The following is a 15,636-nucleotide window of genomic DNA, read 5'->3' on the forward strand; positions in this document are numbered from 1 at the left end:
GCACTAGGCAGACATCCCAGAGTGCTGCACTGAGGCTGTGGCTACACTGGCAAAAATGGAACCTGATCGCCACCAATCTCTCTCACCAAGGGTGAACTGTGGTCCCATTTATGCAAGGCTCTTAAGGCCAGATATTTAGGTGTCTAAAATGCAGATGGGGCTTAGCTGGATGCGTGAGTCCCTATAGGAGTCAGGCATCTAACCTGCATCGGTGATTCTGAAACCCCCCCACGGCATCTAGCTATGTCTTTAGGCTCTTCCATATTTCTGAACATCTGGCCCTTAGGCCACCGCTGCGTTGGACTTTGAGCCATGTGCTAAAGCGAAACTCCATTCAAAGTGGGGGTGGGGGGGGAGGCGAAGTTGCCTTGTGGTTGGGGCTGAGGCAGGCTTGCCTTGCGGGAAGGGGGGGGGGAAATCTGGTTTTTTTTTTTTTTTTTTTTGCATTTCCAAGCTGGTACCATTAGTTGGCGCCTGGGAAGTGTGTCAGGGTGCTCAGCACCACCCGGGGGGTGCCCAGCCCCATGGGCTCCCTTAGGCCATGCAAAGCCCCCTCCCCGCCCCCGGAGCCCGACTCACCCCCGCTAGGGATCCCGGCCCCCAGCCCCATACACGGGCAGCAGCGCGGCCCCCTCGCCCCCGGCTCCTGCCCAGCTGCCGGGCGGGGGAACCCGGTGTCCGCCCGGCCGGGCCAGGCTACCCCGGCCGCTTGCAGCCGAGCTCAGGGCCGCCGCCTGCGTCTCCTCCCCCGGGGTAGGGCCAGGAAGTGCGAACCGACCCCTCCCTTCGCGGGGCCCAGACCTCCCTCCACCCCGGCGGAGCGCCCGCCCCGATCCCCGGCTCCCACCCCCGCGGGGCGCCCCCGGAGCCCCGCTTCCCTCCTGCCCCGCGCCAGCTCACCGCCCGCCGGAGCCCGGCGTCCAGGAGCCGGGGCCAGCTGCCGCGGCCGCCCGGGGAGAAGGAAAGTAAAACTGCCGCTGTGCCGCGATCGTCACGCCGGCCCTGAGCTCCCTCTGGCGGTCAGCCAGCCCTGGTCTCTCCTTTCTACTCACAGTCACCTCTCGAGGGCAGGGGCTGGTGTTTGTACAGCACCGAGCACAGCGGGGTCGTGGGCCACGACTGGGGTTCCTGGGCGCTACCACAGCCCCAGTAAACCATAAAGCTGAAGAGTGAGAAAGGGAGACAGGGGCTGGGTACGAGAGGGACAAGCACAGGGTACCAGCACCCAGGCCGCAGCTACGCTAGGAACTCCTGACAGCCTGGCTAGGTCGGACAGGGGTACCATGAGGTGTGACTAGTGTCCAGCCTGTCTGCCAGCGAGGGTAGACGCAGGTATACAGGCTCACTTTTGCTGATACAGGTTAGGGGGCCTGAAGGTCGGGGTGGGAAGTGACTGCAGGCCCCCTAACCTGTACCAGCAAAAGTGAGCCTGTATACCTGCGTCTACACTGGCCGGCAGACAGGCCGGACACTAGAGGCGGCTGTGCAGACAGAAGTGCAGTGGTGCTGACAGAGGCGTGCTTGGCCAGTATCGCCGTACCACGGTGCAAATCGCTGCTCGCGTAGACTTGGGCCGAGCTGGGTGGACAGCGGGGGGGGGGGGTGTGTGTGTGTACCCTGCATAGTACCCACAGCGTCTGTTATCACTTGGATCTGGCTATTCTGTTATAGGAATCTGCTTCATCTCAAGGAAAAATGTACTTAAACAGGGAGGAATTAAAGTTACAAGAGGCAGAAGAATAAAACCAAAATGAAGCAAAAAGTTTCATTATTAAAAAAGAAAAAAAACCTTCAGAAAAAGGGAACCATTTTTGTGAATTATGTACACAAGTCATTATTGTTCTTGCCCAACCCTCTGCCATGGACTGAGAGCTCCTTTGAGCAGAAGTGTTTGGAAAGCATCTAGCACAGAGCGGGCATTCACACAACTAAAGAACGAGAAACATGATTTAGATAAATGAGGGTAAGGGGATGTCTAGGACCAAAAAAAAAAAAAAAAAAAAAAAAAAAAAGTTATAAACAAACCCCTCTCCACCCCCATAGCTGCTAATCACACTTGGATGATTAGGAGTGAAATCATTTTACAAACCCAGTTTACTTTTCACCATCGATACCAAAACCAATCAAAATGCTAAGTGCCTAGGAGCTGTAAAGATTTGCTCTAAACAAAACTGAATCTCCACATCATGCTCTTACTGTAAACGCTGTCCTTCCTGTAGCTAATCACCGTCACTTGGCGCTGGCTTTACTGGGCAAAGCACCGAGCACATTCCTGAGCCCTGCATGCAGAATGACAAGAGTTACGGGGCCCATTCTCTTTCCGCCCGTCACTCGACTTGGACCAGGCAACTAGCGCAGGCTCAGCTCCTGAAAGCACTTACGCACACTAGTAATTCTATGCATGTGAGGAGGTCTCCTGCAATCACAGCCGCAGGCATTTGACCTTTCTGAAAAGGAGGCCCAAGGGGTCTCAAGTTGGGCACCCAAAAAGTGGAGGTGCCCACAAGTTCGCGGCCGCTTTGGAAAATACGGCTGCTTGCCTGCCGCTGGGGAGGAGAGAGGAGCGTGAGATGGTGGGAGGAGGCGGAAACAGGAGTTGAGGCATGGTTATGCAGATCTCCCAAGGGGATGAGGAGAGCCCCCAAAAGGATGTAGAAGACGACAGTAAGGCAGGGGGCAGATTCGAGAAGGGAATGGCAGTTGCACTTAGAGATTGAATTTACTCATGTGGTTCATTGTTAACACAAAACATTAGAGTCTGTGAGGATGAGCAGCCGGGTCTTAGCCTCTCCCATTCCCTAGTAGCTGGGTATGGAAGGTGGCATTGGCCTACACCCCAGCTGGGATTTCTCTTTGCCCCTAGAGAGCCAGACCCTATGGGAGCCTCCTTCTATCTATCTAGCTAGCTGTTTATACCACCCTCAGCAGTGTGGTACATGAGAACCTGCATCTCACAGCCACCAGGTGCCCCCCAGCCAGTGCTCAAAGTGGGCAAGCACCTCCAATGCTGCAGCGCCCTCCGCAGGTGGAGAGCAGAGCATCAGGGATAGATCCGGGATACAGCTGGAGTGAGCCCTGTACAGCAGGCCCTATTTGGCCCCTCACATTAACGTGCAGTTTGGTCTCCCCTTGCCCTGGGCTCTTGTATGAAACACCTAATGCCGGGGCAATACAGGGTGGCAAAGGGCACGTTCACCCTCCCAACACCTTGGGAGGTAGGTGTAAACACCCCCTCCCCCTTTGACTGGTCAGGAGGCAGAGTGACTTGCCCAAGCTCACACAGAGCCTGAATTAGAAATCAGTAGTCCCTGGCTCCCAGACTCACGCACACACCCCTAGGTAACACTCTAGCCAGGTCAGCAATATCCCAAGAGCCAATACCCGAGAGCCTCCTGGATTGCAGCGGATGATGCGCTGCCCCTTTAAGAGAGGAACCCATTCTGCCAGCTCCATGCTCTAGCAGAGCGGAGCCAGCATTAGTTACTTGCCTGCGACAGACCAATCCAGAACGGTGCAGCCGTCTCAGGAGCAGCAAGTGAGGTAGGAGCGTCTCAGCATCTCCTGTTCCTCTCTCCCTGCAGGGCTGCGATGCTGCTGGAGAGGCAGGCCTTTTGCACAGCAGCCTCGGCTAGCGCTGCAGCACCCTTGGTGTGTTACGGGCATTGTTAGGACAGGTGCTTTAACCCTGCAGCGCTCCGGCTCTCTTTGCAAGGCAGAGAGTGCTCCTTTAAGGCTTGTGCAGATAGGGGAACAAGGCACAGGAAAGGTTTGGGAAGGGCAGGGCACCTGGCAGAGGAGACCAGGGTATGCCCCCCAATAGAGAAAGAATGGGAATCGGAAGTTGTTCAGTTTATTATGGACTCAGGTTAAGTTAAGGGGAGACTCTTGGGAAGGGGACAGGGGAGGACGTGAAAGCAGAGCGGGGGCCGAGACTCGGGCAAGGCGGTGAAATTGAAGGAGAACCGATGAGTCTGGCTAGTCCGGAGACGCAGTGAGCTTGTCAGGGAGGGTGCAGCAAAGCTGCTGCAGATGATGAAGTCAGCAGGGACTGCAGCCTGCGTGATCCGAGTCTGGCCTGTTCTGCCCTTCAGGAATTTCCTTCATGTTAAACGCTGAGCTCGTAACTTGGCTGGGTGGCAGGGTGCGGATACAGCCCCTGGTAGCTGTGGAATTTTGCCATCTGATGCCAGTGCAGGGCAGATGGGAGACACCTGGAGCTCTGAGCTTTTGGGTTCAGAATACCAACAGCAACGGCCTCTGCATCCTGCCCTGCCTTACTCAAGTGACAGCGCTTCGTGGGGGCGGCCTGGCTGTATAATGCTGCCAAGGTTTCTCCAAATGGCATGCCAGGTTTGCCCGCTTGGTTCCATTCGCTCCCAGCAGCACTCCGAAGATGGACAGAATAGAGCCTAGCGCTAGAAGAAAGCTATGATTTGCTCCTGGCCAATCTGGTCAGGTCCTCTCCAGACTGCACCTTGCTGCAGCCTCAGCTGCTTCTCAACAGCAGGAGTCAGATGGGATAAAAGCACCGTCATGGTGCATCCCATATGAATGATGTGGTCTGGAACCCGCACACTCATCTCTGGTTACTCCGTCGCAGTTGGCTCCAAAGGCTGGGCCTGCAGGGGTGGGCTCAGCTCAGTGACAAAGAAGGTTTCCGAGTCCACACACTGAAGCAGGGCGAGTGCTAAGGGACACTTCTGACCCTGTTGTTAGGATTCCTAGGCTTTGGAGGGAGGACTGGAGAGTCAGAGGGGACTCGATTGAGATATATGCCATTACACAAAGTGCATCATTCTGTCCTGTCACATGAGAGCAAAGGGGCCACTGTGATATGAAGGGCTTGCAAATTTCGAACACGCCCAACTAAATCTGACGCATTGTCAAGGATTTACAGGGCGTCCATCACCATGGTATCTGGGCACCATTACATGGCATACACCAAGACATTAGTCATCTTATGAAGGGAAACCCAACACCCGGATGCCTGCAGCTTTTCATTTGGAAGTGAATCCATTAGCAAGGCCAGGTGTCTTGCAGCTCTTGCTACAAACAGCCAGGTTCCTGCATAAGCAAATTTCTGGAAGGATTGCACTCCCGAGGCACAGGCTGGCTAGTGAAAATGCCCAACCTCAAGCACTCACAGGCTTCACCCTTGAGCTGTTACATTTTAATTTTCTGTTACTTCACTGTTGCCAGAAGTCAGAGGCTTCAATAAAAGTTCTTGCAGTTCTGTAAGAACTTAATATAGGAATAACCTAGTCTCATGTTTCAAGGTACAAGGTGCTCAGGGGTCAGGAGGAATTCGTTCCCCCTTGGACACTAGTGTGTGATGACACTGCTGCAAGATGGGCTGGGTTGTCTTTTCCCCCTTCTTCTCAGGCTGCAGGCATTGGCTACTGCCAAAGGTGGGCTACCAGCCCCGATGGACCAATTACCTGCTCAAGGGGTGTAACTCCTCTCCCCTTGTTTTCAGAGAGCTCCGCCCAGCCTGGCCAGAGGATGGACTCCCTCCCCGAAGCCGTCCTGATCCAGATCCTGGCCTCCATCCCCGCGGTGGAGCTGGTGCTGGCGTGCCGCCTGGTCTGCTGCCAGTGGAAGAACCTCGTGGACGGAGCAGCTCTCTGGACCCTGAAGTGCCAGCAGGAGGGCTTCACCGGGGCAGAGCCTAAAGAGGAGGCCGAGAACTGGCAAACATTCTACTTCCTGAGTAAGAGGAAGAGGAATTTAATCAAGAACCCCTGCGGCGAAGGCGAGTGACTGAACTTTGTAACACCCTCGCCCGGTGAGGGGAGGACCGGGCTGGTTCCTGAGCATTGTGCAGCTCTGGTCACTTTAAGAGGCCTTGGGTTGGGGTGAGATGCAGCACCTGTCTCACTGCGTGTGAGACTAAATCAACAGCAGCTGGCCTGGGGGTTCCATTAACAGGGATGGTGGCCAGCTGTTGGATCCTCTTTACACAAGCACCTGCTGGGATTTCCAGGAGGGGGCACGTGCTCAGGTCCACGTGGTTAGCGGCCACTGCAACATAACATCACCACCATCTGTGGTGCTTTACCCTTCCCAAGTCCTGTAAGCCACCCTCCCCTACAACCCGGGAGCTTCCACTCCAGCTTACAAAGAGGAGGAATGATGAGGTGCTGGTCAAGGCACAGGACTGCAGGGTCTGAGACCTGGGTGCCTTTTGGTTCTGCTTTGGATTCAGTGGCAGTTCACTTACAGGGTTGGTTTCAAAGGGTCTCCATTGGGCCAGGATTCTGCATAGGGTTTGGTTACTATTGGGGTCTCAAAACAAAAACAACAAGGGGAATTTTCAAAGGAGAACATGGGCAGTGCTTATTTGAAAAATCTGCTTTTAAATCACATACCCAAGGCTACGTGGTGAGTTTGTGGCAGAGTTTAGAGCTCAAGAACCCCTGGTTCCTGCTCTGCCTACAGACCACTGGATCACGCTGCTTCTGGCTGTATCACTCACCAACAGTTGAGCAGATCTGCTCCCAACTTTCCAATATAATTCTGAAAATGCTCAAGCAAAAAGGAAGGGTGGTGGTGGTGGTCGTGGATCTTTTGGTCTGTTCTGACCACGTTAGAGGAGGGTTTAAACAAGGCTAAGCAAGGAATCCTGGCTCCAACTTTACAAAGAAAACCTTTACCTCTCTTATGAACTCTTTAAGAAAGCTTTAAAAATTTTAATGAGCTTGTCCCTACTGATGCCAAGTGTTAGCTGTGTGCATTTGATTTCAGCTTGGAGAAGGAAATGGATCAGTCCTCTCCTGCACTAATCCACTGTGGCAGCCCTGGGAATGTTGAAATACAATAAACAGAGTTTTCATTGGACTTGTTTAAATGATCACGGAACCATTGCAATCAATGTTGGGGTTTGTAAAAGCTTGGTGTTTTTTTTTTGTTTTTTTTTTACCAACCTGGCATTTTTGGTCTAAATCTGACCCCACAAGCATCTCTCTAAGGCCTGGTCCACACACAAAGTCACAGCAATTTAACATCACACCTATAGTTTAACTGTGGCAATATGTACCTAGACCAGTCTGAAATGCTGGGCAGGGCTCTCTAGTGAAGGGAGGCTGCTAAGGCAATGATCAGAGCACTGGTGCAGAGAATCGAGGGCCAGATTACAACAGTCCTACCAAACAGTACCTTGCACTGCAGATAGTCAATAGGCTTGCTTGTGGAGTAAAACACAAACACAAGTCGAACTCCCTGCCTGGATCTGTTAAAGAAATCTCCACGTAGGAAGGTGAAAGATTTTTGAAGCCACGTGACTATAACCCAGAGCCTCTCTCTTGTTCTGCTACCTGCAGAGAATTTAGAGCACTGGGGGGAAGTGGAGAACGGAGGTGATGGCTGGAAAATTGAGGACCTGCCGGGAGACTTTGGAAAAGAATTTCCCAGTGATGGAGTCCACAAATACTTCGTCACCTCCTACGAGTAAGGCTGCCCTCTTCTCTGGCTGGGTTCTACCCGACGCTGGCATGTGAGGAAACAGGGCTGCGCTCACCCGGTAACCTCTTGTCTTCCAGGTGGTGCCGCAAGTCTCAGGTCATCGACCTCAGGGCTGAGGGTTACTGGGAGGAGCTGATGGACACAACCCAGCCTAAAATTGTGGTAAAGGACTGGTAAGTAGGGGGGTGGCGGTTGTGCTGGGCTGGCAGGGAGAGAGGGGAAAGGCCAAGGGAAGCAGAGAGAGGGAGATGAGGAGAGGCCGGAGCTGTGTCTACACTGGGGTTCGACCCCTATTTCCCACCATAGCTTACGTGGGTATGGGTCCATCAGTGGTAGCAGAGGTGGCAGGTCAGTGCTTCGTGCCTCTTGCGGACACACTGGGGAGAACACCAGCCCCTTGTCTACACCAGCGCTCCCCCACAGCTAGCAGCGGTGGGAGCCTGAAACAAGCTCACAGTAATCCAGGCAGTTGGGGCTTTGCTTTCTGGACATGGCTTGCCCCTGTCTGTGCTTGCCGTAGAACGGTGCCCAGCCCGGGCCCAGCCGCACTACTCAGCGCCGGGCCTGTTTGCGGAGCGGCCGCGAGGGGTGAGGCTGGCAGCTCGGGTCTCTTTGCAGGTACGCGGGTCGCAGCGACGCCGGCTGCCTCTACCAGCTGCACGTGAAGCTGCTGTCGGAGCACGAGGACGTCCTGGCCGAGCACCAGAGCGACACCGTCGCCATTCCGCAGGACAACGCTGCCAACTGGACTGAGGTGAGTCCCGGCGAGCGGCTGGGCAGAGCCAGGGCAATGGGACAGGGCAGCGCATGCCCAGGGGCCGCAGGCAAAGCCAGATGGGAAGGGGCTTCCCTTGGTGAGCTCAGCTATGAAAGGAGCAGGATGGGGTGAAGGCTGGGTGTGTGTGGGGGGTCTCCCTCCTCTTGTGCAGCTGTGACCATGAGGCTGGGTTCCATGCAGCTCAGTGACCTGCCAACCCACCCACCTGAGTGGATGGGGGAGAGGGAAGTGGCCCGGAAGGGGAAAGCTGCTGATGGCCCCAGCGTAGCAGTGGGGCCCGAAGACCCTCAGATAGTCCATCTCCCCATAGCGACTAGTGACCCCATCCCCGAAGGGCGGGGTTCAAAGCCTCACTCCACGAGGGGAGATTCAGGGGTGGTTTGTGACTTCCAGGAAGCCATTGTCTCTTGCTCTGCCCCCTCAGCTCTCCCACACCTTCTCCAACTACGGCCCCGGGGCTCGCTTTGTGCGCTTTGAACACGGAGGCCAGGACACACTCTTCTGGAAAGGATGGTACGGTGTCCGCGTGACCAACAGCAGCGTGATGGTGGAGCCCTAGCCGGGCCATGGCCCCTCAAGCTAGACCGGGTCCCGTTCACCACAGCTGACCCCTTGGGTCCTCCATGGGCTTTGGATGGTTTCTGCATGACGCTGCTTCCAGAGACGAGGCGGGAGCACCAGGCTGAGAGTATATAACTACGTGTGTGTGTGTGTGTGTGTGTGTGTGTCCCATCTTTCCTCACTGGGTTATGCAGAGTCTGGGAGTAGCTGGTTTGGGGTCCATTAAATGCACCAACCCTTAGAAAGCTTTAAAAAACCTCACTGCTCTCCCCTGCCCCACTCGCCCGACGCCCTTTCAGCCAGCCCCAGCGTCGCTTTGGAGTGGTGCCAAGGCTGGAGTAGGGGGAACGAGCGAGCTGGCTATAAATAATTCCAGGACCCTCCCTCTCCTTTGGGCTGACGTCACCTCAGACCCTAAACCTCCCTCCCCAGCAGCTGTGCTGAACAGTGACTCTCACGGTGCCACTTACCAGCATCAGATACAGTCCATTTTGAGAGGGATGCAGGCTTCATCTTCTAGACGCTTCAAGAGAGAGGCATGGCCCTATGGTCTCAACACAGGACCAGGAAGCCCCGAGTCCCAGTTCTGCCACTGAGCCCCTCTGTGGCCTGGGGCAAGTCACTTAGCTTCTCTCCCCATCTATAACAACAACAGTTGCCTACCTCCTGGGAGAGAGAGCTCGTTAAAGTTTGCATTGCTGGGTGGCTGGTTTCTTTATTATTAATAATAATGCAAAGCAGCAGAGAGAGGAGGGTGCCTTTTGTCTTAGGCTGGGCCCAGGAAGGGAACATAGAGATGAGGGTGGAGACTGCCCTGGAGCCGTGTCTAGTTTGTTAAAAATGAAGCAGCTTAGATAGCATAAGCCAAAGTCTGGAGAGAGACCAGGACCTGAGCCCAGGCAGATCAGCTGGAAATAATCCAGATGGGAGAGAGAAAGAGAGTAAGTGTGAATGGAACCAGATCCAGCTTCCCCAATGGGCCTCTAGACTGGGCTAAATCCTGACCTCAGGCTCTCGCTTTTTGTAGGCAGGACAGGGGGAGGTTCTTAGAGGAACCCTCCTTTCAAGAACATCTTCTGCCTCATCCCTTGGGAACCTTGGCCCTCTCTCCCAGCCTCCTCTGCGTGCTGTACCCCACGTACCAGGGAAGGGCATACATGAGAGCCGCTATCTCAGCTGACACACCAGGGATTGAACCAGGGACCACCAGAGCTCAAGGTGTGACCGGCTATCGCTTGAGCTACAGCCCCAAGGCTCCTGGGTGGGAAGGGCTGTAACAGGTTCACATCCTCTGCAAATCAACTTCACCCATGTACCCCGCTCTGCCCCACCTCCATCTCCCCCTGCTCTTCTCCATCCTCCTCATCTCTCCCCTCTGCTCACTCCCCTTTTCATGCTCCCCTGTGCCCCCTCCCCAAGTGCCCTCACTCTCCATCTCTGGGGGACGTTCTCCTGGACGCCCCCTTCTGATGCCGCTGGCATTTCTTGGGCTTGAAGCTCCTGGGGATGGTATCTGTGGGATGTAGCCCAGGCTCTGATGTCGCATGCTAGAGATAACAGGTGGAAGGGAAGGCCGGGCAATGCAGAAAGTCACATGCTCCAGAGCCTAAGAACCCACTGCAGCCTCTGAGCACTGCCCAGGGCCTGCAGCGAGTCCCGTGCTAATCAGGCTTTTGGAGCCCAGAGAAGCTGCTGCTAACCGTCACCTACCCAAGGATGAGACCTGGCTGTTTCCACGGGGCCTCTGGAAACACAGATCCACCTCGAAGGCACACGCCTATGTGCCAGGAAACACGTATGTGCATCCTCCCCCTTCGTGCCTCTTGACATGGCCTTGGGCCACGCCCACAACACCAAACAGAAAATCCTAAACTTAGCTGAGCCGAGACTAGCCCCCCACCACCCGGCAACCAATCCTAGTGGAAGAGCCTTCCCTTAAGCAGGCTGAGTGGGTGGCTGGAGAGAAAGAGTGTCCTCTTTGCCTCTGCTGTCAGGACAGTGCACCCATAACCCCTAGCACCAAACTGTGCCATTAGCCAATGCAACACGTTCATGTTTCTTTTGCAAAAGGCAAAAGCAGTGCTTAATCTGGGACAGGGCGGCACCTCTGGGCTTGGCAGTTCAGAGCCCAGAGACGCCGGGGCAGCTCAAAGAGGGAGTTCAGAGCCCCAGCACCGCTGGCCTTGCCGTGTCAATTATGGAAGTAAAACAATTGCTTGAGCCCCGGCCCCTCTTTCATTACAAAGGAAGCCCTGGGCAAGTGCTTCTGAGCCGCCACCTCGTGTGTCCGGCCTTCTGTCAGGCTCTCTGCAAGTTGCTGCACCTGGACACGTGGGCCCCTCTTGCATCCTAGGCCCCTGTCCCAAGCCGGATGGTCTCTCTGGCTGAAGACCACAAATAAAAGCACTGTGTGTATGAGCCCCACCTGGAGGCTGTGTCTGTGTCTCTGGGCTCAGCATGCTTTCCTCCTGTGATACATGGGTGGGGCTGGGCTATGGCAGCTGCCTCCAGCCAAAGGGTGCGGGGCCAGGATTCCTTCCTCAGTGCTGGGTCTCCCACAGGGAGGGCCCGTGCCAACATCCCAGCTATACCCGTCCCATTAAGGAGCGGGCTATGCTTGGGCGAAGGGGCCAGGGGGCTGGGAGAGCACAGCCGCCGGTCCGGGGCCAGCAAGAGCTTTTCACTCAGCACACGTCCCGTCCCCTTCCCTCCCTTGGGGCTCTAGGAGCCAAGACACAGTTCGTACAAAGGGCTCACCTCGGGCTGTGAACTGGCCCCTGCCGAATGGGAGACGAGGCTCTGCCTGCTCAGAGTCTGAGACCTCTTGCCACCTGCCTCCCAGGAACCCAGGCTTTCCTGGAGCCCCTGACTGGGCCCCGAGTCCCCTCCCTTGCTTCACAACTCTGCCCTAGTTGGGGGACTGAAGCCTGGTGTTAACTCCCTGCTTGCTGGGTAGGTCTCTGTGCCCGGCCCTACTGCACACAGGGGCTCTCTCAGCTGCTCAGCATGGTGCTAGTCAATATCCAGCCCAGTTATCAGCTGCCGGCCCCCCTGGAAGAGACAAGAGCCTGGAATATCCCTAGGGAATTGATACAGGCAGCAGAGGGATCCGTGCAACCAGCCACGATACAAGCCCTTGCACCTGAGCTGGTTCCTGTGGTCCCACCCCACGTTACATGGGCAGGCTTCACATTCACCTCCTCAGGCAGCGGGTGTCCCCACCGCTCCACTGGCTGACGGTGCATGTCTACAGAAGCGAAGTCCTGAGGTCCAAGAGTCCCTGTGGATGGGCCAGCAGGAGCCCTCGGGGAGGTTGAGGGAGGCCCAGTGGCTCAGCCTGGCCCTGTGGGGAACAACAGGGTAAACAGGATCCTTGGGCAAAGGAGGAGCGGCCCTGTGCTTGGAGAGCCTGGCTGGGGACGACTCCCGCCCATTTCCAGAGGGAGTTCCCGGAAACACCCCTGACCCGTACTCCGGGGGGATTCTCGTGCTACCACCATGCCTGCCCTGGGCCTGTACCCGAGGGTGGGGGTGACTCTGGTCCCAGTGGGGTCCTGCCTATTCTTTATGCCTGCACTCCAGAGCCCCCTGCCGCCTTTAGACAGGGGGCTGGATTTCCCCCTCTCACCAGCTTGACTTCTGTGTCACTCCACTGAAGACAGAGGAGCCACTCCTGATTTACACCTGGTGTAAGAGCTCAGACAAAGGCCCAGGCTTTCCTGCTCTGAGGGACAAGGATTAGCGGAAGGGTCCCACCTTCCATAACGGTGGCTGGCTGGCATCTCCTGTGCCCAGCAGATGGCTCTGTGGTACCACAGCAGGTCCCCGATGTGGATTTTCTGCGCTCGCCCCAACGCCTGAAAGCAGCCCCCCCGCTGCTCTCCAGTGTCCTTCTAGCCGCTCACGCCACGCATCCGGGTTTGGAGGGTAAGGACAGCAACTCACCCGTCAGTCTGCCAGGGCCAGGCTGCTGGGCGGGGGGTACAAAAGCACCTCTGCCAGTTAGGCCCCTAACTCCCCTGGGAAGGCAATGGAAGTTGGGTGCCTGACTCCCTTAGGCCTGGTCTATACTGAAAAATTAGGTCAACCTAGCTTCATCGCTCAGGGCCGTGAACAACTTCACGCCCTGCCTGAGGGAGTGACGCCAACCTGAGCCCCGGCACAGACGCGGCGAGGCCGATGGAAGAAATCTTCCAGTGACCCAGCTCCCATCTCTCGGCGAGGTGGGTAACTGCATCAGCGGAAAAAACCCTCCTGTCGATAGAGGAGCGTCCACTCTTCCCCGGAGCAGTGCCACTGGGGGTGTCAACATGGCCTTAGGCACTTTTGAAAATCCTGTCCCTTTGTCTGGTCTAAATGCTTTGCATCTGCCCCCCTTTGCAGCACAGGTGCAGGGACCAGGGGTGCAGGGCGGGGCTGCAGCATTCCCAGGTTTTATGTGGGGCTCCGGCTGCTGGCCCTGCAACTGGGGGCTCTGCTCCCAGCCCTGCATGCGGGCTCCCAGATGCCAGCCCCGTGCCCAGGGCTCCGCCCATGGCCCCAGCCGTGGCCCCCTTACTCCTGTCCACATCCCCCCTCCCAGAGCCACGGCCCTGTTCTTGGCCCCAGCTCTAGGTGCGGTGGTGGGGGGGTGGGCACAGACAAGGCTAAGGGTGGGGTGCAGCACCCCCACTCTAAAAAGTGTTCCAGCACCCTGCTTTGCAGCCAGCCCCACATACCTGCCTCCTGCAGCCAACAATGAAATCTGCCCCAAGGACCCCCCCCCCCAACCCCTCTCTTCAGAGATCCAACTGTCCCCCAGTTCACAACGCACATCTACTAGGCCAACTGAGCATGGCTGGATCCTTGGGCTGCCCCATGTAACAGGCTTCAGTGTAATTCCTGGGGCTAACACACCACCATCGGTGTCATACTTGGGACCCACTGGGAGTTAATGCACCCATGACAAAGAAGCAGAAGGGCCCTCCCCCTTGAACATCACTGTGCCATTGAAGTGCTGAGCCACGGACAGCTTCAGTGACCAAAGGGTTTCCTGCCCTTTCTGTAAATAGCAGCACCACCTAGCTTTTACTTATTACTTGTATTACCATAGTGCCTAGCTCCCCCCCCCGTCATGGACCAAGGCCCCACGGTGCAAAGTGTTATACAAATACAGCACAAAAAGACAGGCCCTGCCCCCAAAGAGCTTACAATAGCACTTTCCATCAGCAGATCTCAAAGCACGTTACAAAGCCCATTTTCCCCATTTTACAGAAGAAGAAACTGAGGCCCAGACACATGACTTCCCCAAGGTCACCCTGGAGGTCAGTGGCCCAGCTGGAAATGGAACCCAGGTGTCCTGAGTCCCAGTCCAGTGCCCTATCAACTCAACCACACTGCCTTACCCAATGCCTGCAGCAGAGTCAGCTCTGATGAAGTTCCTTCTCACCCCAAGCGCTTATCCAATGGCAGTTACTCCCCTCAACCAGCTGGTGCCGTGGCAGCCAGCATACATCCTCCTTGGGTTCCTCTCAGCTGGATCCTTTGGTGCCTGCCCACTTCCACTGCCCACCTCTCCCACTCTACCTACTGCTGCTTCAGCTTCCCCGCTTCCGTGGTCCAAGAACCTCCCCCACCCCCAGCTGCTACACTGTGCCCCTGCCTCCCAAGAAACCAACGCGACCCCTCCAGCAATTCCCTCCCACCTTCACCACTGAATAAATGGGAGGATGATTCCAAATGGAAGGGCTAAGGATGCTTCAGTTAAGGACATACACATTAAGGATGGCTGGATTAAAGGCCCCTCACTTAAGGACGTGTCTACTAAGGATGCCTAAATTGAGGTGATTGTGTTAAAGACGTCTCAGTTTTACTTTTGTTGTTCTTTCTTTCGGTCTTCTGCTTTTTTCCCCTTAAACAAACTCACCCCCCCAGTAAAACAAATACAAAACCCTGTCATTACTGGAACATCAGCTCTTAGAAACACCAAAGTCTTCCTCCCCAGGCTCGATTACATGCCACCATCTGCCATTCTGGAACAGACCTACTTTTAAATCGGGACTGGAGGAGTGAAGCACCTGCCTGTACCAGGGCCAAGAGCAGCCAGGAGAGTAATGGCAGCTCACACTTACACAGTGCCTTTGACCCCCCCCAAATTACACTGCAGCCACCTCTGGGGTGTACCGTGGCTGCAATCGAACAAGCCCTCAGCAACCATGTCAGGAAATGGCGAAGTCTGCTGTCTCTAGTCGGAACCTGCAGCAGAAGTGGATGAATGAGGGGGTGGTTTTATGAAAGCAGAACAACAGTTACCCAAACGTGGCCAGGAAACCGGCACTAACACCCTGCTTTCTCTGGCAAGAAAGTCAATCTTTAACAAACCTGCCGACAGCTCCGGGAGATGCCAGGAGAAAAGCGCTAGACACAGCCTGTATTCAACCCCTAGCCATCTACAACAGCTGGTGTCCCATCTCGTACGTGGCATCCGAAGCACACAATGGCCAATCACCAGGCTAGAGCCCCACTCAGGTTTCCTTTCTGAAAAGCCCTCTCCAGCCAGCCCTAGCTATAAATGCCACAAGAACTGAAAGGGTTCTTTCATGATAGCCCCTCCAGTTAGCCACTTGCGGAGGAACAGAACAGAGCCGGATGGGGCCTGCCGAGGAAGCACTAACATTCGTCTCTTTGTTGGGCCTAATTGAATTTTCTACATGAAGCAGCTATTATTAGCCACAGGGGCGTTCTGTGGCCAGATGGAGGAGTTTGCTCCCCTGCCTGGATTCAGGATTGGGCGGGGGACGGAGAAACAGGAGGAGGAGGGGGGAAAATCGATCTGGTGTTTCTCTAACTCAGCTGCT

At 55.7% G+C, this 15,636-nt stretch overlaps 2 protein-coding genes across 4 annotated transcripts in view; one reads left to right on the plus strand and one right to left on the minus strand.

Moving 5' to 3' along the window:
- The window catches only part of LOC102946605 (F-box only protein 6), a 119,769-nt gene that overhangs the window by 8,223 nt on the left and 95,910 nt on the right, over positions 1 to 15,636 (minus strand). Inside the window, exon 1 of one of the 3 annotated variants that reach the window (XM_007053699.4) lies at positions 901 to 1,009. The exons of 1 other annotated variant lie outside the window; for it this stretch is intronic. The gene's annotated coding sequence lies outside the window, so the exon portion shown is untranslated. Of the gene's footprint in view, positions 1 to 579; positions 738 to 900; positions 1,010 to 15,636 lie in introns of those variants that run through there. One more of the 3 variants, XM_037881174.2, reaches the window with a different exon arrangement.
- On the plus strand, positions 3,410 to 11,751 carry FBXO2 (F-box protein 2). Its single transcript, XM_037881175.2, has 6 exons — positions 3,410 to 3,540; positions 5,477 to 5,752; positions 7,320 to 7,446; positions 7,539 to 7,634; positions 8,080 to 8,215; positions 8,664 to 11,751. Exons 2-6 carry the CDS (start codon positions 5,503 to 5,505, stop codon positions 8,796 to 8,798), a joined length of 744 nt encoding a protein of 247 aa, XP_037737103.1. The 5' UTR covers positions 3,410 to 3,540; positions 5,477 to 5,502; the 3' UTR covers positions 8,799 to 11,751.

This window comes from Chelonia mydas, chromosome 18 (assembly GCF_015237465.2).
Source record: "Chelonia mydas isolate rCheMyd1 chromosome 18, rCheMyd1.pri.v2, whole genome shotgun sequence".
Lineage (NCBI taxonomy): Eukaryota > Metazoa > Chordata > Testudines > Cheloniidae > Chelonia > Chelonia mydas.

What these genes read in the sequence shown, in the direction of transcription:
- FBXO2 (XM_037881175.2), top strand. Translation starts at nt 5,503, where the DNA reads ATGGACTCCCTCCCCGAAGCCGTCCTGATCCAGATCCTGGCCTCCATC. An exon ending in TACTTCGTCACCTCCTACGA is followed by an intron (nt 7,447 to 7,538) that starts GTAAGGCTGCCC and finishes CTTGTCTTCCAG; the next exon opens with GTGGTGCCGCAAGTCTCAGG. An exon ending in AAAATTGTGGTAAAGGACTG is followed by an intron (nt 7,635 to 8,079) that starts GTAAGTAGGGGG and finishes GTCTCTTTGCAG; the next exon opens with GTACGCGGGTCGCAGCGACG.